At 43.8% G+C, this 23,252-nt stretch overlaps 1 protein-coding gene across 3 annotated transcripts in view; it reads left to right on the plus strand.

The window, feature by feature from the left end:
• ANKRD12 (ankyrin repeat domain 12) overlaps nt 1-23,252 on the plus strand; it is a 246,148-nt gene that overhangs the window by 63,128 nt on the left and 159,768 nt on the right. For all 3 annotated transcript variants that reach the window (XM_030213381.1, XM_030213385.1, XM_030213377.1), the window contains exons 2-3: nt 2,557-2,694; nt 8,965-9,112. In XM_030213381.1, the coding sequence (XP_030069241.1) occupies nt 2,608-2,694; nt 8,965-9,112 (235 nt within the window). In that variant the 5' untranslated portion in view covers nt 2,557-2,607. The remainder of the gene's footprint in view (nt 1-2,556; nt 2,695-8,964; nt 9,113-23,252) is intronic.

The raw sequence follows: 23,252 nt of genomic DNA on the forward strand, positions 1-23,252 counted from the left end.
TTGGTTTTCTTTCCACCCAGGGTCTTTTTGAACTTTGGTATGTCTCCCTCTGCACTGGTCTAGAAATATAAGGAATATGAAATTTGTTTTTCCTGTCAATTTCCTTTCCTTTAGTCCTCCTAGAACACGTCTAGGATCTACCTGGGAAGACTGCCACTGAATTTTTCCTCTTGGCATCATGTAGGGTCTGAAGGCACCCCTCTGGTTCTTCATAATGGTTCCAGAGGAAAATGTTTGTCAATTCTGCCAGAACGGGGAGTTTAAGGTTACTTTAGATAACTGATCTATGGCATGGTTCTATGAGAATTTGCAATGGCACTGCACTGTGTTATTTTATTGTGCTGTGTGTACAGGGTTGGCTCAAGGGACTATGGCACCCTGAGCCAACTTTTGTATCGGCACCCCTTCCCCTCACCAGAGATCTGGTAGCTCCCCTCTCTCTCGTCATCCTCCCTCTGCTGTGATTAATAGCTCCAAAATCTCTAATCCTGGACCAGTGTCTCTCCCTCCCATCCCACCTGCAGGGGGAAGGGAAGAAAAAGATGCTGGAATAGGATTTTGGCACCGTTTATCACCAGCACCCTGAGCCAGTGCCTCACAGTGTCCACAGGTTGAGCCAGCCCTGTATGTGTATTGATATGTTGGGAAAGGATTTAGATGTTTCATAAGCTATCATGTTGTTCAAGTGTTGCAGATCCATATTGTCAGTAGTGTGCTGGCAAGTTCCAGGGCTGCACTACTCCTTGTGCTGGTAGTGGTGTCACAGAATTGTCAGTGTTCTCTGCTGGTAAGGGGATCCACTCATGTGATCTGGTCTTGTGGTCTCAATGAAAGGAAATTAGGTAAGAATAAATTCCACCTTTTAAAATTAAGTATTTTTTTCCCTGGATGATTTCGGGGTCTGAAAGCGTATGAAAAACTGCTCTACTGTAAACTTTGTTTGCTCGCAAGGAAGTGTATCTTGCAGTCATGGACTTCATCAGAACCTCCTGAGTTTTTAGCACTGGCGGAACCAAATACACCAGTTGTTGATGTGGGAGGTGAAAGAAGCCAAAGGCTCTTACAAAAGGAAAAATCGATTCTTAAAGATTTGGGGGCCTTTTATAAATACCCTTACACACCGTGGTAGAAGTCTTGTACTTAATAAGCTATGATAGGCCATAATGGTATCTAATGTTAGAGATTTGTAGTTAACACAGTGTAACCTAAAAGGGAGGGCGGGGAGGAAGGGAGGGGTGGGGGATATAGGTGGGAGTAGGTGGAAGGGAGGTAGGGTAATGGGGAGGAGTAAGGAATGGAGGAAGAATCTGTGGAGTTTCATATTATGATGGGGGGAGGGGGGACTCAAAAGTTTGAAGATGATGTTATGTATACTAAGGTGTTGTTTGCTGGGTACAGGCTGTGTGGGTAACATGCACCTATTATAAAAGACTAGTAAAAGAGGCCCGTTTCAGAGCAAATGAAACGGGTGCTAGCAAGGTTTTCGTGGCCAACACCCCTCCCTCCCTCCCTCCGTGGTCAACCCCTTCGTTGTTCTGCCATTGCTCCGCCCCCAACGTCATGATGTTTGACACGAGGGCGGGGCCTGGAGCGATTTCCCCCCCCCTCCCTCCCTGCCAACCCCTTCGTTCTGCCATTGGTCCGCCCTCGAGGGCGGGGCCCGGAGCAATTTTGGTGGCTTCACCACCACGAACCTTCGAACCTTTTTGAAGGAATTCAGGGCTTGGCTTCACTGACGTCAGTGTCCTCAGAACGTTGAGGGTGAGTTTTATTATAGTAGATTGTATGTTTAATTTGTCTTTAATAAAATTGTTCAAACATAAAATTAAGTATTTTATTAGGAACACATCACTTATTCAGAATCTTACTGTTGTATTTCCAGCATAACAGTTGTCAATAGTATACTCTGGAATGTGTTAATATGTTCATTGGTTTGACCACTACATCAGTATGAGAATTATTTTACTATACTTTGGGTATGACTTTTTTTCTTCAAAATTGCTAAGTGCCTAGAGCTAATTAATACAGTACTTAACTGCAGTTGCAAAGTATATTGGCTTTCTGTGAGTACAAGGAGTTTTAGTTTTTAATTTTTGTTAGTATACCAGGAAATTATTGAAAACACACTTGTTCGAAGAAACTTACAATAAGAATCCTCCTTAACGATTGATTATTCTATATCTAAACCAACCACTTACTGATCCCTCTGAATTGATTATATTAATCATTGTATCATTATTGGTCATTATATTTTACTGCTTTTTATTATGTGTTATGTCTGTAGAATGATTTACATATCTTCCTTATTTCTTACATAGTAATATGTTAAATTAGAACAAACCTCTCACTCTGTTCATAATTATATCTTTTGCAATATAATGTAAGCCACATTGAGCCTGCAAATAGGTGGGATAATGTGGGGTACAAATGCAGCAAATAAATAAATACCACCTTTTAAATGCTAAGTAGGTGTCTGGCCTGATTTGATTTAAACATTCCTGTAATTTTATGAGACTTCCATTCAGATGTATTATTTTGATTTTACATTTTTTCTAGATACATGATGAACAGACTGATCCTGGGCTCAACTTGTTGAACAGCTGTAAAATGCCCAAATCTGGGTCCACAAAAGCCATTTATACTGAAAATTCTGACAGTGATTACAACATGGTGGAAAAACCAACTGGAAGAAAGGTAATAGAAAAAATGTCATTTAAAATATTTGGTATAAAGATAAAACATAAATGGTCAGACAGCATTGCTCTTTCATGAAAATATTTGTTTATATGGTTAGTGCGTTATTTATACTGACAGCTTTGATTTCAAAATTATTCAAGGTAGTTTATTATAAATAATTAAAATACAACATTTTGAACTGTACTATCAATTACCAAACATCTAAAACAACATATGTACAATATTGATATTTTCAGCATCAGCAATTAGACCAAGAAAAGATAGTCATAGATTTATTATTTTTATTCAGTTGCTGGGATTTTGAGAATGCCCATCAAAATTCTCTATGTTGGGAAGAGGTGAGCCTTGAATTTTTTCAGTTCTGAACTTATTTCTAAGGGCAATTTATTCCATAATTGTGGAATGGTAGTAGAAAGTGCCCTAGCCCGCCCACGCTTTATTAATGGCCCCACATGTGTGAGGAACAGCTGCTTTTTGTGGTGGTTCCTCACACGCCCGGTCAGAGCGTTTATTCATTTTTGAGTGCCTTCAGAGGTTTTCTTTACCCGCTTTCTTTTTTGAAAAAACAAAAAAAACCTTTAATTTTTATTTTTTTCCCCATGTATAAGTTTCCTTTATTTTTCAACGCGGGCCGTTCTCAGGTCTGCCCGGTCAGGCTTCTTTCCTTTGTGCCTTTTTCCCCTTTTTCAGGCACCATCAAGTCTTTTGATTTGGTTGATGCGATTTTTCGTTCCATGTTCACGAAGACTCCCAGTGGCTTCAAGTGTTGTACTCGGTGCAACCGGACCATTTCGGGGGAAAGATACCCATTCGTGGTGTCTTCAGTGCCTAGGGCCTGACCACAGCCCTGCCAACTGTGTCCTCTGCCTTCGTATGAGAAAGAGGACACAGGTTCCTGAGAGGCTCAACGTGTGAAGATTTTTGGAGCCAGGTCTGGTTCCTCGGCATCGAGGTCAGAGGTGTTGGCATCGACATTGAGGATCGTATCAACACCAGGAGGCCAGGTAGGGTTGGCTGCTTCGAGACCCAGTGACACTGGGAGCAGTGAGACATCTAGTGGGTCTCCACCTGTCTCAAGGCTTTGTGCTATGCAGGCCCCCCGGGACTGTCCATTGTCGGACCCGACCCCAAGGCAGTGGGAGGATTCAACAACCTCGTTGGCACCAAGGAGCGTGGGTGACCTGCATCGGGTGAAGGCCAAGAAGCACCGACACTGATCTCCTTGGATGCATGGTGCCGGGAGCTCCGGGGTGCCGAGGGATTCGACACCCGAGAAACGTTGACGCCAGGAGGACAGCTCCCCCTCCATCCAGGAAGTACCAATGCATGTGTCTCCAAGCAGCCAAAATCCTGTTCCTACCGGCCCCAGCGATTCTGCAGCCTGCTCCTCCCGTTGACTGCTCTTGATGTGTGTATCCGGGCCTTACTCCCTGAGCTTCTGGATGGCCTAATCCAGCGATGTGTGTTGGTATTGGGGTACCTCCTGCTGTGGCCCCATCTGGCCTGCAGTTCAGCTCCGATGCAGGCGCTGCTTGCAGCACTGCTGTCGACAGCCACCCAGGCCGTTAACCCCCTCAACGTCGGTGGAGGAAGCTTTGTCGGAGTTGAGACGGGAGCCAGTTTCTCAATGGTGCTCTTGAGGGCATGTATCCTTGGCATCGAGTTGAGCATGGTCTCGGACATCCCTTAGGGAAGTGCTATCCAACACAGAGGAGCAGTACTCATGGGCATCAGAAGAAGATCCCAGGTACCTTTCCTCCGACGAGTCCTGTGGGATTTCTTCTGAGCCCTCCCCTTCACCTGAGAGGAGAATATCTCCATCTGAGAGCCTCTCTTTCACCTCTTTTGTACGGGAAATGGCTGAGTCCATTCCATTCCCCATAGGAGGATGAGCCCAGGGCCAAGATGCTCGAGGTCCTGGACTACACCTCCCCTCCTAAGGAGGCAGTGACGGCTCCTCTCCACGAGGTACTCAAGGAAGTCCTCGTTAGGCACTGGGCTTCCCCTCTGGCTGTCCCTGTGGTCCCAGAGAAAATAGACACCCAGTATAGGATCCATGGTGAACCTGGGTTTGTGAGGTCCCAGTTACCTCATGATTCCATGGTGGTGGACTCTGCTCTCAAGAGAGCCAGGAGTACTAGGGACTATGCTTCTGCTCCCCCCAAGCAGAAAAGGTAGAACCCTGGACTTTTTGGGAGAAAGATGTGTCAGACCTCTATTCTGGTCGCCCATATCCAGTCATACCAGTTCTTCACGAGCATCTACTTGTCGAACTTGGTCAATGCGCTCCCTCCGGAGCAGGCCGAGCCTTTTTGTCAGTTGGTCAAGCAGCAGAAAGCGTGTCGTAAGTTCTTGACCAGGGGCACTTGACATTTTTGATGTGGCATCCAGGATCTCTGCCCAAAGTATAACGATGCGCAGATTCTCATGGCTGTGTGTCTCTGACCTGGAACATGCTGTTCAGCAGAGGTTGGTGAATGCCCCTTGCCGGGGGGGATAACCTTTTTTGGAGAGAAGGAGTGGCCTAGTGGTTAGGGTGGTGGACTTTGGTCCTGAGGAACTGAGTTCAATTCCCACTTCAGGCACAGGCAGCTCCTTGTGACTCTGGGCAAGTCACTTAACCCTCTATTGCCCCATGTAAGCCGCATTGAGCCTGCCATGAGTGGGAAAGCGCAGGGTACAAATGTAACAAAAAAAAAAAAGGTTGAAGAGGTCGCTGGCCAAATCAAGAAGCATACATATACTATATTTTCTGTCTCCCGCCGGGCGTCTTCTCCATCTGCCTCTTCATCCAAGAGGTATTTTGGCAAGTTGCGGAGTGCTCCCTATTACTGTTCTAGACGTAGGTACACTCCTGTGGCTCACCAGCCTGCTCAGGCTCAGCCCCAGCGCGCTCGTTCTCATCAACATCATGCACCAAAGTCTGCTGGTGCTCCCCAGCAAATGCAAGGGACGAGCTTTTGACTGGCTCCAGTAGAGCATAACAGCAGTCAGTATCCGTCCCGGACAACTTGTGGGTTGGGGGGAGGTTAAAGTTTCTTCACCAAAGGTGGCCTCTCATAACCTCTGATCAGTGGGTTCTTCAAATAGTCCGGCTTGGATACACCCGCAATTTGCTTGCCAAATCTCCAAATTGTCCACCGAGAGCCCATTCGTTCAGCTCTCAGAACAAGCAGGTACTTGCAGAGGAACTCTCCGCCGTTCTCAAGGTCCATGCAGTCAAACCCGTTCCACCAGGGGAAGAAGGGCAGGGATTCTATTCCAGGTACTTCCTTGTGCAGAAAAGGACAGGGGGGATGTGTCCCATCCTATACCTAAGGGCTCTGAACAAATTCCTAGTCCGCAAAAAGTTCAGGATGGTTTAGCTAGGTACCCTTCTTCCCATGATTCAGGAAAACAATTGACTATGCTCTCTGGACATGAAGGATGCATATACACGCATCCTGTTACTTCCAGCCCACTGGAAGTATCTTTGGTTTCGGCTGGGAACACATCACTTTCAGTACCGCATGTTGCCTTTTGGCCTTGTGTCGGCTCCCAGTGTCTGCTCCAACATTAGTCGCAGCGTTGCTACGCAGACTGGGAGTTCATGTGTTCCCTTATCTTGACAATTGGCTGGTGAAGAGCACCTCTGAGGTAGGTGCTTGGGAGTCCATGCTGATGACTATTCGGGTGCTGGATCTACTAGGGTTCATTATAAACTACCCGAAGTCCCATCTCCATCCTGTTAAACAATTGAGTTCATAGGAACCCTGCTAGACATGAGGACTGTTGGAGCCTACCTCCTGGAGACGCGTGCGGACAATCAGGTTGTCCCAGACCATCTGCAGCGTTTCCTTGAATTCGGCGATTATTTTAATGACTTTTGGTGGAGCTTGTGATACACTTTTGTCTGGGGAGCAATGTTAGAGGCCTAATGGTGATTTTACAGTGCAAACATTTTTGAACATGCGAAAGTTTGTAGCTTTGCTGTATTTAAAGATATCATTCCACTCAGTACATAAACATAGATAGTAACATCAAATAAAGCTGTAAAATTTCATGTTGAAATTCCAAGAGGTTGCTGAGAAAACAGCAAAAATCTCTAGGGGGTCACTTTTTTGTTGTTTTTTTTTTTTTTTTGCCTCACCCTGTAGATCTTCCTAAGTATGTGCTATGGAAATTATAGCACATTCAGAATGTGGTGGCCTATCTGATTACCTTTCATAAACTGTGGGATCATGTTACTTCATGCCTGGTTGCCAATTGAATTTTGTTTCTATTTCAAATTGTTTTATTTGTTTTTCAGAGCACTTCATGACATAAGGCCTCAGTATTTGAAAGCTCTTTTTTCCTTATCAGCCCTGTCACACTCCTTGATCCAGTGCTTCTAATACATTATGTCTTCGATTATCTGGACTATCTTCTGCAGGGGGGGTGGTCCGGGTAATCATAAATCTGGATGATTGGACATACTTACACACAACAGAGCATTGTGTGTTGAACATTTAGTTTTATTTTCAACAATAAGTGTGAAAAAATTACAAACTACAGTACTGTATTTGTAGTGCATATATTATCGCAGCGGTTCCCAAACTGTGCGCCGCAGCAAACTCTCAGGGGTGCCATGGCAAATCCTGACCTCCCTCCCACCACCAAGGTCCACTTGACCAGAGCTCAGACAGCATCTTGGGTGGAGTCCCAGGCTGTTTTGCCTCAGGAGACTTAAAGGGCAGCGATATGCTCTTCTTTTCATTCCTTCGCTAAGCACTAGTGGTTGGATGTTGTGGCCAGGGTCTGTTTGGACTTTGGCAGAGCAGTCATTTGAGGGGGGGGGCTTGTCTTCCCCCACCCATTAGGTCTGCTTTGTACATCCTGCTGGTTTAGAACAGTGTAAGCTGATGCTAAGAGAGGAGAAACTGTCTTAATTGATAATTTTATTTTCTTTAATCAGCATTGGTGTTCTGAAATCCCACTCTTAGAAGATCTCAGCACAAGGTTCTGGATACGCTGTGTTTTCTTTCTTATTGGAAGTAGTTGAAGAGTAAGATCTGATTCTGATCAGCAGCCATACAGCGTTCCTTTGATATGGCTCTTCCCTGATATATAAAGGGAAGCAAGTGCCACTCTGGGGTATTTTGCTTGTTTATTGCAGTTGCAGTGGTTGGTGGGCCTGGGTGCATTATAGAAAGGGTAGTTCTGCTGCTTGTGCAGATGTATACTAGATTGTTCCAGAGAGCATCACGGATTATAGCTGGTGATGTCAATGGATGAGTTCAGTTTTCTCTACCTCCATCTGCTGGTGGGAAGAGAACACCCACTGGTTCAGAACAGTGATGCTGACTAAAGAAAAGAAACTAATCATGTACCACACACACTCACTCTCTCTCTCTTTCTCTTTCTTGTGAGGCTCATATTTAAGTGCAGAACAGTATGCACCAATGTGTTCTTCCAGTTTTGATTTTGTTCAGAGATGCACACGTTTGTCACCTCCCATCTGCCTTTGAACCTTGCAGGGGCTTCCTTCTGATTGCAAAAAGAAACAAAACTGGCAGTTAAGGCTCCAAAAAAATGGCATGAAATTCTCTTGTACAAATTCTCGCAGAAACTGCATGCCAACAGCCCCTGTTTTCTTCTCTGCATTGCCACAGAATACTCAATGGCCTCAGCATTCATTGTAATGCAGTGTGCGTCCATGTATTCCACACATGTTAACACCTGCACTCAAGCTCTGTTCAACCCACAGTAGCTTTGTGCATTGGCCCCTTTTTGCTCTTGATGACATTTCAGCACACTGCTTAGTCAATAGATATTTAATTTTAAAATATAACCCGCATGATCTAAAAATTCTCAGTGGTTAAGTACACATACATAATATTAGTATTTGTTTTGGATTTTTCTGACTTCGGCAAAAATCTTCTGTCTTCTACAAGAAAAAAAATCTGAAGTAAACGGAATAACAGCAGGAATAAAAAATGTGAGAGTTTTTTTGTTTCATGTCTGTCTGACTGAGAAGAAAAAAACAAAACTAAGGAGGTTACTACAAATGGAAAGGACCATACATCCTTCGAACTCTAGTGTAAAATTCTGAGCTTCAGGAGAGCAGTTTGTTCTGATAATGTTTGATGTATCACCCACTTGTGTGCTTAACTCAATGTGGCTTGTCGATAGAAAATGATTAATTCAATTTAAGCAAACAGATATTTGAAAATAGAAGCTTTTGATTTGTGTTAAATTGTATTTTTGTAGTATAGATTTTATTAAAATACTTTTTGGGTGTTTTATCAGAACAAGGACAAGATTGCATCCTATAGCAGAACTCCAAAACTGGATAGGAATGATGCGGGAAAGGTGATGAAAGAAAAGTCTTCTATGAAACGCAAACTTCCTTTTACAATAAGCCCATCCAGAAATGAAGAACACGATTCAGAGACAGGTAGGAACATTTTTATACTTAAAAGGTATTCTGTAAACAAAACTTACACTGCTACAGCATTGTTACTGTTATGAAGATTTCTAATGTGTCTCTCTCACTTCATACAGAAAGTAAAAAAATTAAAAATACAGTGAAAGGGAGGATAGAGTAGCGTATGAAGGTAGGATGGCATAGCACACCATCAAGGCATTTATATTGTCTCTGAGCTCATTTTGAAGGCAAGATTGTTTTATTTTTTAAAACACCGCATGCCTTTTTTTTTTAATTTAATTTTTTCAGCATATCCATTCTGGTACAGTGATCACCTTCATCCACATTCGCAAGACCAACAAATAAAGTGAACCAAATTAATCTCCAATCCAAACTATGAGAGAGTTGTCTAACTTCAAATGGATGGAATACTGGTTTAAACAAATACACCAATCCCTTATATACCTCCTCCCCAAACCTTAACAGAACTTCATATCTATCTGTGATTAGATAATTACATAGAATAATAAGTAGGGCAGATAGCCCTGGATGTTTAGAAAAGTTAACTTGACTAGTATGGATAAGCAAAACATGTCCAGGTAAAGAAAACATATACAGACAGCTGAGAGCATACAATAATTAATTCTTGCAACTTAATCCATTCTAATGGTTTACAGTATTATTGGCTACTGTGGAAAAACACTGTCTGAAGACCAAAAATGCTCATATGGGAACTACACTCCATCTCTTCTCATGCTTTTGTTTGATTCCTTTCAGCAAAGCTGTAATATACAGATTTGTTTTAGCTGTACACACATGTCGAGCCATCTTCTTAGTGAGAGCTCGGACTGCTCTCCATGCCCTCGCTATTGCCATATTTGCAGCTAACTAATCAAATCTATTAAAGACCACTTAATCCCAACAATTGGTCCAAAGCGGTTTACAAAAGAGAATAAATTACAATAAAAAAAGAGAAATTATTACAAGGCTAAAAGATATTTTTGAAACAAATATGTTTTTAATTGCTTACGAAAAATAATATAAGAAGGTGCCTAATAATAAAATGTATACAATACTAATTAAAGTATCCTCTGTTAGCCCCTTGTAATTTAACCCCAATAAATTTATTTATTTGTTACATTTGTATCCCACATTTTCCCACCTATTTGCAGGCTCAGTGTGGCTTACATAGTACCATAAAGGCATTCGCCAATTCCGGTATGAAGAAATACAAAGTGATGTTGTGGTAGAATAAGGTTCATGTGTAACAGACACATTAGGGAATCGTAGAGAGGAAGAGTTATTTTATGTCCATTATGAGCTTTGGTTTCGTTGTGTTGCAGGGTTTAGGCATTTAAGTTGGCTCTCATCTGATCTCCAGTCATATCCAGTCCATTTTCTAATATGGTACCAGACTACCTCCCAGAAAACTCAGATGTGTGGGCAATCCTACCACATATGATCCAGATCTCCTCTGAGACCACATTGTCTCCAACAGAGCCCAGTCTGTGCATCTCCATGATCATTCATACATTTCTCTTCTCTGGCAGGAGTCCAAAACGGTCTAACGCTACAACCTTATATATTCATGGAACTGCCATTTGTTTAACCTTGAAACCCGCTATCTTTGTAAGCCTTATAGAGCCAGATTTATCTGAATAATGTGGGATATAAATGCTGTTATAAATAAATAAAATAAATATATTGAATTTGTCTATAACTAGTCACTAATGACCATTTATGGGGATATAAATGTACCTTGACCCAGTATTCCTCATGCAAGTCATATCTTTTATGCCATTTTTGAATATGTGTTGTAAACTACCTGTTTCCCTTGTATAAGCTCTTTGCAGAGATTGGACTTGGCTTTCACTTAGTTACTTGTTTAAATGGTATTATTTCTACCCCCAGGGGTTTTCTACTGAGATTATTAGTAGCATTTGAACTCATTAGGAAATGCCTAATTTGAAAGTACTGATAAAATGGAATGGAGTCCCCTTTCAGGTCGCTTATTTGCCCAAGGGAAATCGGTGACCCATTACTCAAGAGATCTGTGCATAGTGGCAGTCCTATCTCTTCTACTGTCTCAGTGAGAGGTAATAAGTAGAGGAAGATGGTTTATAATCTCTTACCTTACTATAGGGGAACATTACCTACAACCTTTCCCAAGCTCTTCAAACATATCCCAATGTTGTAATAGTAGTTCTAGAAAAGGGTGTGTTTAAGTCCTGAAGTGTTATATCCCCTTCTTTGACTTTGCCTCTCTGGAAGTCAAAAACTGAGGTATTGCCCAATATCTCCCTTTCCATAAGTAACCAGTGTAGTTCTCTACCCTGTCATAATGACCCTTCAGGGCCTTAAGGATATCAGCTTTATAGTATAAATACAAGTTAGGTGCCCTCCCCCCTTTCAAGTTTACATTACCGCTTCACACTGATTTTAGGTCCCCCTCCCCTCCAGATAAATTTAGACAGCATGACATTCCATTTTTTTAAAATAAAGTTTTGGGTATGAGGGGATAGGTAACATTGTAAAAAGAAACGAGAAGCAGGGTCCACAAGGCCCAACTAAGATAACATCAAAGTTTTCCAGTCTTCTAAATCTTTGTGGATTGCCTCAGTGAGGGGCGAATAATTGAGTTAGATCTGTAGAAATTTGAATACCCAAGTATCGAAAGTTTGTTGAACGGAAAGTCATCTGAAATATCCCAAATTGCCAAGTTAAAAATGGTAGCTTCCGTTGTCTTTGTTAACTTTAAACCCAAACATTCCCACAGATCTTTCCAACTCTTCCAGCAGATGAGGAAGGGAATAAAGATAATTGTCAGCAAATAGAAGACTCATGCTGTTCCCCCCTCCCTGTTTAGATAAATTAAATAGCTGCATTTTGTCTAATGTAAGCAGCAAATGGCTTCATAGCCAATTTAAACAACAAGGGGGACATTGAACACCCCTGTCTTACCCCTCTATGAAGAGAAAATTCTCTAGACATAGTAGTGTTTACAAATATTCTGTTCTTGGGAGAGACATAAAGTACTTTTACCCAGTGTATAAAACTGACTCCCAAACTCATCCTGTCTACCACCTGGTAGAGTAAAGGCCACTCACCCCTACTGAATGCCTTCTCTGCATCCAGGGCCAAACATAATGCTTCAGCTTTTTCCTTTGTATATAATGAAATAATCCCACCACTCTTCTGATGTTATATCCCAGCATCCACCCCTTAATAAAATCAGGATTGATCATGTACCAGCTGTGGAAACACTATTTTCCAGCCTATTAGCCAACACCTTGGCAAAGAGTTTCATATCAAGGTTCAAGAGCGCTAAAGGCCTATAACTGGCACATTTCTGATGGATCCTTACTTGGCTTGGGGAGAACCACTACTTGCGCTTGGTACATAGAAGCTAGTAATGTCACTCCCTTCAGCATATCATTAAATACTCTACATGGAAAGGGGTCAGTTCCTCTTGGAGACATTTATAAAATTCTCCCAGGTACCAGTCACCCCTGCTGCTTTGCCTTTTGGGAGATCCTTAATAGCTTGATCTAATTCTTGCTCTGAAAAGGGTATGTTAACCAATTTTTCTGATCCTCTCCTAATCTGTGAAGGTCAGCATTAAAAATGTAATTTCTAGATCTTCTTTTAGAGGGCATCCCATCTGCTTTATATAAATTCTCATAAAATTTTCTAAACTTGTCTGCTATACCCTAATTATGAGAAACTTTCATGGTCCCTTTGTGTAGCAAGTTTACATACCCACCCCTTATTCCTCTGCTTATGCAACTGCCATGCTAGAAACCTTCTGGCCCCGTTAACAATTTTCAAAATCTATATGCAGGCACTATTTCAGCGACAACACGTCAGTGGTGAAACAATGAACTGAAAATTCAACCATATTCTAGTGTCTGTGAAATCCAAGGACCAAAGTTATATCATGTATCTCGAACTGTGAAATACTAAATTTAAATGGAGGAAAATACCTCACATGTCTTGGCTTAGCAGCAAGTGTGGTATCTTAGTGCCAGGTCATATTAGAAGTTTGACATGTAGGAGAGTGTAGTCCTAACAGCACTTAATCCCCTGATGAAGCTTGATATAAGAGTGAAACGGAGCCCTGTTGGGTACAAGAATCAAGCTAAGTGCCTTTGCATTCAATCATAATAATTGATGAAGAAGACAGAGAAGTAACTTTAGGATTTAAAGTCATTTTGAGAAATTACAGTGCAAGATACATCATTAAATAAAAATGATTAAAAGAACTGAACCATCAGTGAATTATAGCAAAATTAAAAAATTTATGTATGGAGGTTTTTGACCAATGATAACATAATATGACCTGGCACTAAGATACCGCACAGTCTGTGTTCGCCCCTCTAATTTCCTGGAGTACCATCACCAGAATCCTTTACTCTGCCCAAGTCAGAAGAGGTAGAATTTGTGGAATTTGTTATAACAGAGGGGGTAGAGAGGCCTTACCAGAACTCCTAATTGACTGAGAAAAGTGAGCCATTTTTGCTGCGAAGAGACCCTTCCAAGTTGTAGATTCTACTATGTTAATAGAATACCATCAGTCATATAAATTGCGAGTGACCATACTCACCCGCAAATGCGCAGTAGAGACTTACTTCTCTGTCCTGCCCACGCGTCAATACGTGATGACGGCAGGGCAGAGAGGGAAACTGCGTGAAGGGGAGGGAGAGGGGAAACCACCGAGGTCGCTACCGATCCCCCCCCCCCCCCACCAGAGTCGCTGCCGCCACCCCTCCACCCGGCCCGGGCCCTCTCTTCGATATTCAACTTACATCGCTGCAGCACGCAGATCAGCTGAGCTCCCGTCGGCCTTCCTTCCCTGCCTGTGTCCCGCCCTCGCCGATGTTACGTCACAAGAGGGCGGGACACAGGCAGAGAAGGAAGGCCGACGGGAGCTCAGCTGATCTGCGTGCTGCAGCGATGTAAGTTGAATAGCGAAGAGAGGGCCCGGGAGGGGTGGCGGTGGCAGCGACTCCGGGGGGGGGGGGGTACCTGTAGTGGCGACCTTGGGGGGGGAGGGGGCAGCGGCGACCTCGGGGGGGGAGGGGCCTTGGAAAACCCCCATTTCAATACATTTTAACGGGCTCAACGGCTAGTACATATTAATAAGAGTTGAAAGACAAAAAATGTGACAAGGGAGTTAGTGTCATTGTATTTAAAAAAAAAAACAAAAAAAAAAGTATATAAATAAATAACCAAAAATATCCCATGTAGACTGGACATTTGCTCAAAATTAAAAAAAAATGTATGTATTTCCTTTCAAATTATACAGTAAATTAATTCTGGATGATACATCTTTTTGGGCAAGTGTCCCCTTGAGGATTATTTTTCATATCATTTTGGGTCTGATTTTAAAAAAGAATGCACAGGAACAAGGCAACAGTAAATTGGCTTTTTGTAGCTCTTTGGTTGCAGGGGAGAGTTGTATTGGTCTCAACCACTTTGTCCATGATATTTGAGATTCTGGGCATAGCATAGGATGTTCTTCAGCAGTGATTCTCAACCATAGTGTGTTGCAAGGACCCATGAGATGTCTTGTGAGGCTGGCACAAGCAGGACAAGAGCAGGGAGGCAGAGCCTGATAGCATAACATGCAGCCATACAAGCCACGGTGTTTTTCTTTAATTTGCTATGAGCTATACCTTTCCCATGTTGCAGCAGCATGGGGCACATTTTGTATTTCACAACCTGCATGGTAGTGGAGAGATTTGTTGCTAATTCTCAGATAACATGAGAATCTGGTTTTGGGATTTTTTTTTTTTTGTATTTGTATGGTATCTTCCATGGAGAAATGTGCTAGTTCTTTTCTGTACCTTGTCTGGGGGGGGGGGGGGGGGGGGGGGGGGGATAGGGTTCTTGTGGATGCAGAGCATGTTTACATTTAATTAATCTGAACTGTTTTATACTGCGTAAGATCAAAGGTCCATGAGGATCATGTATGCATTCTGTCACATGTGTGAGCAATCTTTCAGGTGTGTTCTGACTGAAAAAAAGGTTGAGAAACCACCATTCTGAAGTCCCAGACTGTGAGGGTTGGAGTTTGAGCATCATTTAGGGGCCGATGATCAGAAGCAAACGCAAGTGCTAGAGGCTATGAACTCCATACTAGCACCTGCGTTTGATCCCGCCCCTTGCTCGGAGCTGAAGAGTGTGTGAAACGATGAATTCGCTGGCTCTGATCACAAGTAGCATGCAAAGCAGTTAATTAGGTATTCCTCTTGAGTGCACAGCAAACCATATGCTAGGTTACAGTTTGCGGAGCATTTGCATGCTTACAGGCCCCCTCCCACCCAGATAAGTTTCCCTGGTGGCCCAGTGGCCTTCTTCCCTCTCCCCCACAAAAAACTGTCCCTGGTGGCCTAGTGCCCCCCAAACCCCACCCCCGTACCTTTTAGAAGGGAGGAGGAAGTAGTACTGTCCTCCTGGGGCGCTGCCTTCAAAATGGCAGCGCCATGCCCGGTGCATCCTAGGATGCACCGGGCAGGGCTTCAATACCATATGAAGGGGAAACTCCCTCATATGATACTGAAGCCTTCCTAGTTCATCGTGGGATGCACCAGGCAGGGTGCCGCCGTTTTGAAGACGGAATCCCAGGAGGAGGGAGTGCTACTCCCTCCTCCCTTCTGAAGGTACGAATGAGGTTTGGGGGTCACTAGGCCACCAGGGGGGGTGGGGGTAAGGTTGCCCACTGGACCACAAGAGATAGTTTATTGTGTGTGGGGGGGGGGGGGGGGAGGTTATGGGGGCTGGAGGTCACCGGACATTCAGCCCCCCACCCCCATGTCAGGGGGAGGGAGAAGGCCATTAGACCATCAGAGAAACTTGTCTTGGGGGGGGGGGTTAGGGGGAATGGAGATCCAGAGGCCCTCCAGCCCCTTGCTTGCAGTGTATATGGGGGGGGGGGGGGGGGGGGGAATGTCCTGCTCAACAAGTCTGGGCTTTTTATTTTTTTTGACATATTGTACCTGTCAAACAACTTCTGTGGGTGGATTGTGCCTTGGGCACATGCCCAGGCACAGTCCTTTTGCAGAAGTACCCCAATGATCAGAGCTAATAATGAGCCTAAATTTTCATGCTATTAGCTCTGATCATCGGGCTTTATTTCCCTGCATTATTCTGGCGTTAATTTTACAGCACTATTTGAACAGTGTAGGAGAACATCGGGGCCTTAGTCTACTCTGTATGACTACTAGTGTTAATTTAGAGTATATTGCTGCAAAAAGAATAAAATCTAAATACTCAGATGTAGCATTCATGGACACAACACATTCCCCATAAGCCTAACCTCACCTGCCTTCCCAGTCCCTGGCATTCTTGAGACCTGTACATGGATTTCTCCGAGGACAAGCAGGCTGCTTGTTCTCACATATGGGTGACGACCACTTCAGCCCCAGGTCCGGAAAATCTTCCTAGCAACAAAAGTTGCTAAAGCCTTCGGGCGCGCACACCGCGCATGCTCGGCCATTTTCCACGCCCATCGCGCGAGAGACCCGCTTCAGTCTTCTTTTTTCCGCGGTCAAGAGCAGCTGTTTACGGCGGTTCTGTGCCCCAGAGAGCCTTCGTTTTAGTCGGCTTTTCGACGTTTTTTTTCTTTTTCGTCGTGCACGAGCTCTTTCATTTCTTTAAAAAAAAAAGAAAAAGTTTTCCTTTACTTTCTTTAGTTTTGCCCTCAAGTTTCCTTTCATCGTCGTGTGCGGCCATTTTGGCCGCCTGTACGGGTTTTCTCCCTTTTTTGTGCTCTTCCTTTGGCACTATCGCAAATTTTGATTTTTCCGCCGCTATTTTTCCATCAATGACATTGAGGCCGGCCAGCGGCTTCAAGAAGTGCACTCGGTGCAATCGGGCAATCTCAGGCACCGACCCTCATGCGTGGTGTATCCAGTGCCTTGGGCCCGACCATCGCCCAGATGCATGTAAGTTATGTCTTAGCCTTAAAAAGCGGACACAAGCGTCAAGACAAGCTCAACGGGAACGCCTGTTTGGAGTTTTGCCCGGTACTTCAGCGTCAACAGCGGTACCGAGGTCGGTGGTGGTATCGATGTCAGCACCGGAGAGTGCATCGACCTCAGGAGCGCAGGTAATGGCTGTCCAGAGACCATCACAAGCTGGCAGCAGTGAACCATTGAGTGGGTCTCCAACTGCTTCGAGGGCTCCTGCAGTACAGGCCCATCGGGACCGACCCCTTTCGCACCCGACACCAAGGAGGCGTGTGGATTCCACGTCCTTCTCGTTGGTACCAAGGGGTACCGGTGACGTGCTTCGAGCAAAGGCAAAGAAGCATCGGCATCGGTCCCCTTCTCGTCACGGTACTGAGAGCTCCGGGGCATCGAGGGACTTGGGCACCTGTGAAGCGTCGACGCCGGGAGGACCGTTCACCCTCCATACAAGAGGTGTCGAATTGTCGGTCTCCGGACAGCCCGGTACCGCCTCCTCCTCCTCAGCAGATTCTGACCTCGACTCCTGTACCGACTCCACAGCTTTTCTCAGCAGCCACTCTTGGCGAGCGCCTCCGAGCCATTCTTCCAGGGATCCTGGAAGGGCTGCTGCAACCGTCTGTTCCAGTACCGGGGGTGCTTGCGCCATCATGGATATACCTGAGTTTGTGAATGAAGGAGGAAGAACTGTGCCATTATCACACTGTAAGTATTCAACTTGTTTTTGTTTGTAATAGAGGAAGTCATCTGGAGGAAAGGCGAAACAGGGGTGATATGATACAGACGTTCAAATATTTGAAAGGTATTAATCCGCAAACGAACCTATTCTGTAGATGGGAAGGCGGTAGAACTAGAGGACATGAAACGAGATTGAAGGGGGGCAGGCTCAAGAAAAATGTCAGGGGGGGGGAATTTCAAGATGGCGTCCGAGCAGGATGTGGACGGCGGTTGTTCCTAAAAAGCTTTTACAAAGTTTCCTTTTTCCTTCTTAACAATGCCGAAAAGGAAGGGTAAGACGAAGGGACCACCTCCCCCGAAACAGATCCCCTCCTTACCGGGACAACTGCCAATGTCCTCATTTTTGGTGTCGACCCCAATTTCGGGCATATCCGTTGACGCGTCTGGGAAGAGTCCCGTCCAGGAGAGCGATCTTTCGCTCAGCCCGCTGGGACCTTTGACCCCGCCGCCTCCGCAAACAGACGGCGTTGCTGTACCGAGGCCCGAAACAGGAACCTCGAAGGGGTGGCGAACCCCGTCTGAAGGAGCGGCACCCGCGATACAATCAGGGCAGGCTGCGGGAGTCCAACGAACACCGGAGATGGCAACTGGGGATTCAACGGAAGACTCGACTCGAGATATAAAAACACAAGAATCTTATCTTTGTGCTATGGCGATTCAACCGCTGGTAAAGCCCCAAGAGGTGTCTTTGGAGTCTATATGGACAGCCTTAGAATCCTTGCACAAGGTCTGTAATGCCTTTATTTCCGTATCTTTAAATAATTCCTCTCAAATAAATAATTTAAAAGAGAAGATGGAAGGTATTTCGGTGAAACAGACTAAACTTGAGACTGAAACTGCTAAGATTTTAGAACAACAAGCACAAATCTCTGGAGACAGAATGATATTACATAGAAAGATAGAAAATCTAGAAAATTCTTCAAGAAATTTAAACTTACGTGTGTTAAATTTTCCAAGAGATCAACTCATTTCTCCTAGAGATATGTTTGTAAAATTTCTGAAGGAGGAATACAGGTATTCGGATCAATCCCTTCCACCTCTGCAAAGAATATATTATCTGAAAACTATGCCAAAATCACAACAGAATGTTCCAGGAAATCAAGATAAAACACCTGAAGCACTTGATTTAACAGACTTTTTGGAACAATCGAAAGAAAATATTGAGTTCAGAGCTACTTTAATTGTTTCATTTATATTTTTACAAGACAAAGAAGCTCTGTTGAGGCTATATTTTAAAAATACTCATCCGGAATTTAAAGGTAGTAAAATTTCAATATTCCCAGATATTTCTCGTTGGTCTCAGCAGAGAAGAAAGAAATTTCTTGAGATGAAACAAGAATCCTTGGCTATTAAGGCAAATTTTCAGTTACGCTTTCCATGCAAGTGTCTGTTGACTTTAAACGAAAAAAGATATATTTTCTTTGACCCAGAACAATTACGTACTTTCCTTAATGCGCAAGGTGATAAAGGTTGAGTCCATATATGAAGCAAAGGTTGTATAATTAAAAGGGTAACCTCCTGCTTATTTTCCTTTTTTAAATTCTATGTTATGTTTAAATTCCAACTTCCATTGGTTTTCAAACCATCTTGAATTCTCACATTGTTTAGTGGACTATAAACTAATATAATTATGGAATAGTGGTACTATATTTGATTACTTTTTGTAAAAAGGTGGCAATATTGGTGTATCTAATCAAAGATGATATCTTTGTATATAATGAAAATTAATAAACAAAGTTAAATAAGAAAAATGTCAGGAAGTATTTTTTCACAGAGAGAGTGGTGGATACTTGGAATGTCCTCCCGAGGGAGGTGGTGAAGATGAAAACGGTAACGGAATCCAAAATGTGTGGGATAAACATAAAGGAATCCTGTTCAGAAGGAATGGATCCTCAGAAGCATAGCCAAGATTGTGTGGCAGAGCCAGTGGTTGGGCGGCGGGGCTAGTGCTGGGCAGACTTCTACGATCTGTGCCCTGAAAATGGCAGATACAAAATCAGTCAGGTATGCACATAAAGTAGCACATATGAGTTTATCTTGTTGGGCAGACTGGATGGACCGTGCAGGTCTTTCTCTGCCGTCATCTACTAAGTTACTATCCAGCTCATAATCGAAAGTGATGGCCGGCCATTTCCCGACACAAATCGGAGATGGCCGGTGATCTCGGAAAAGCGGCAAAATCGGTATAATCGAAAGCTGCTTTTTTTGAGAGCATCGCCGCTTTCCCCGTCGCCCTCGCTGGCGAAAGTTCAAAGGGGCGTGTCGGCGGCGAAGGGAAGGCAGGACATGGGCAGGTATGGGCGTGGCTACCAGATAGCCGGCTTTCGCCAATAATGGGAAAAAAACGGCGTTAAGCAGTTTTTCGCCAGGTTTACTTGGTCCTTTTATTTTCACGACCAAGCCTCAAAAAGGTGCCCCAACTCACCAGATGACCTCCCCGTACTCCCCCAGTGGTCACTAACCCCCTCCCACCAAAAAAAACCCCCTTTAAACACTTTTTTTTCCAGCCTGTATGCCAGCCTCAAATGCCGTACCCACCTCCACAACAGCAGAGAATGTGTTCTGTCCTCCGACAGCCTTTTCCTGCTTGTGATGTGGTTCTGCGGCGAGTGTGACACCTTTTCTGTTATTTGCACTGCAGAGTCACATCAGCAATGCATTGTTGTGGGTGTAGGTATTGGTAGTTGGTAGGCTCTACTCCCCTGGTGCTTTCCCCCTGCTTACTGGGTCAGAGTGTGCCCTGTTTTGTTTTCTGTTGTAGTCCATGCGGTAGTGGCCATTTTTGTAAGCCAGTTTTAGTTCCCTTTCCTGTGTTACCCACGTTAGAGAACGTAGTTCTTACCTTGAATGGTGCTGAAAGAGGGCATTGTACACCATTGTGCCAGCTCTGACCTACTGCTCATCTTAGTACCAGGGGACTCTTTGCCAATGGGGCACAACCTCTGATCTGCAGTTAACTGTGAGTAAACGTGCTTATTCAAATAAAGGACTTTTTCAAAGAGATTAGTCTTCAGGTGTGAACTGGTGTGCCAAAGTTATTCAGCAGCAATAAATCCTAGAGGCTGTATGCAGGTCCCTGGAGCAGTTTTAGTGGGTGCGGTACATTTGTGGGTAGTGGGTTTTGGGGGGGGGGGGGGGCTCAGCTCCCAAAGTAAGGGAGCTATGCACGTGGGAGCTTTTCTGAAGTCCACCGCAGTGACCCCTAGGGAGCCCGGTTGGTGTCCTGGCATGTAAGGGGGGCCAGTGCACTAAAAATGCTGGCTTGGCCGGGGTTTGAGATGGCCGACATAACTTTCCATTATCGGTAAGAAACAACGCCAGCCATCTCAAATCCAAAGCATTTGGCTGGCCGGAACCGTATTATTGGAACAAAAGATGGCAGGCCATCTTTTTCAAAAATACGGGTCTGGCCAGCTGTTTGCGGCGGCGCCAAAATACATCACCAGCCATGTATTTTGCCGGCGCCGTTCGATTATCCCCCTCCACGTTAATGTTGGTTCCCCACAACGTATGTGATTTAATCACATTTTCCTTGCTGTCTTGTATGTAATTTTGGTGTCATTGCCTAAGAAACTCACAAATTTTATGTTTGTACAGACAGATTCATTTTGCAATGACCAATCTAAGTTAGGAAAACTCAATATGGTACACAAATAGAATGTCCATTAAAATGTTAAAATATGACAAGGCGATCCAAGATGGCGATTTGAAAGGACGCGAAGATCGCTGCTCCTGATTTCCTGGACGACCGTGCGTCAGTTCTCCTATTAAACAACATGGGGAAGCGAAAGGGGAAAGCAAAAGCTCCTACCTCCCCGAGCCAAGCTATAGGCCCTGCTGCTCGACAGACCGTCTTGGAATCGTTCGGAGTGACGATCCTCGGAGAGAAACAACCCGTTTCTAAAGGGTCCGCTGTTGTTGAAGCGGACCATAGCATTGAGGAGGCTTCACTTAGTCCTCCTCCTAAAACAGCCCCCCCCCCCCCCCCCGCGACCAGGAGCAGGTTTTGGTATGGCGGAGATACAGGAGGCTGGTGCGATTAGTTGTATACCGCCCCTGCCAACTGTTTTGGGAGGGCCCGTTGTATCCTCGACGCCAACCAAACCAACAACGGAGGAAGCTGTCCCCTCGTCTTTGGATGGCGTCTCTGCTCCTGAAGAAAACCGAGGATTTGCAAGACCAGCTGTGGTAACGCTCGAAGCGCTCTGGGACTCAGTTCAAGGTATACACACTTCTTTACAACTTATTTCTTCCTCTTTTAAAGGGGAAATAACTGACTTGAAAGAAAAACATAAAGATTTGGCTGAAAAAGTCCAAGGGAATATTGATAAGGTAATGACTTTGGGAACAGAGATTTCTAAGTCTCAGAATGTAGTAGCCACTTTAATCAAGGAGAGAGAATTTCAAGCTCGTAAAATATTATATTTGGAAAATCAGAGTCGCAGGAACAACTTGAGGTTTATAAATTTCCCCAAATCTCCTTTGATCTCCCCTTTGAATATGCTGAGGAAGTATTTCACGGATGTATTGGGGTTACCAGCAGCAAGCTTTTCCACCTGTTGCTAGGGCCCAGTACATAACTGGAAGATATAAAGATGGACAACCTCAAGCTGCGCCGGTCCTGGATTTGACCCATTTCCTAGAAAGCTCCTTGGAGATAGTGACTGAAAGGACAACTTTATTAGTTACCTTTGCACTAGAGATGGACAGAAATAATATATTTCGGACTTCATTTTCGCCATATTAATACAGAATTTATGGGTTCAAAAGTTCAGATTTTTCCAGACTTTGCGAGAGATACCCAGAAGAAAAGAAGAGAATTCTTGTCATATAAAACAAGAACTCTCTAACTTGGTGCTAGTTTTTTTTGAAATTTCCATGTAGATGTTTTGTATCTCTCAATGAAAACAATTATATATTCTTTGAACCCTTAAAGTTATTACAATTTATTGAGGCACAAGAATGTGTGGAAAAGCCTTTAACTGTCTCCCAGTGAGGAAAATGCTATTATGTAGGCTTGCGGGATTTTGTTTAATCTCTGAATTTCATTTGTATTAATTTTCCTTTACTTTTTTTTCCTAGTGCTTGGATCATAGATTTGATTTGTGGACAAAATTATGGAGAAAGAAATTTCCTTTTTTATTGTTAAAATTATTATATTTCTTGTACATTTCCATTACATTTATGTGGATATGTAAATGTTAAAAGATATAAAGTATTAAAAAAAATGTTAAAATATGAAAACTTAGTCGGTTTCTCTTAGCCTTAGACACTACACTCAATTCTCATATTTATAGTATTGATCCTAGATCAATATTTTTCATGGCTGTCTTTGCTGGGTTACAGTCTAAAAGCTGGATCCATTACTGTGTTAAAATAACCAACCATAATTAGATGAATCATTGAACAGTTTTGCTGTTATCTAGGAGTTAAAAATACATAACCATATATTTGAAGCATGCATG

Source organism: Microcaecilia unicolor, chromosome 1 (genome assembly GCF_901765095.1).
Source record: "Microcaecilia unicolor chromosome 1, aMicUni1.1, whole genome shotgun sequence".
Classification (NCBI taxonomy): domain Eukaryota; kingdom Metazoa; phylum Chordata; class Amphibia; order Gymnophiona; family Siphonopidae; genus Microcaecilia; species Microcaecilia unicolor.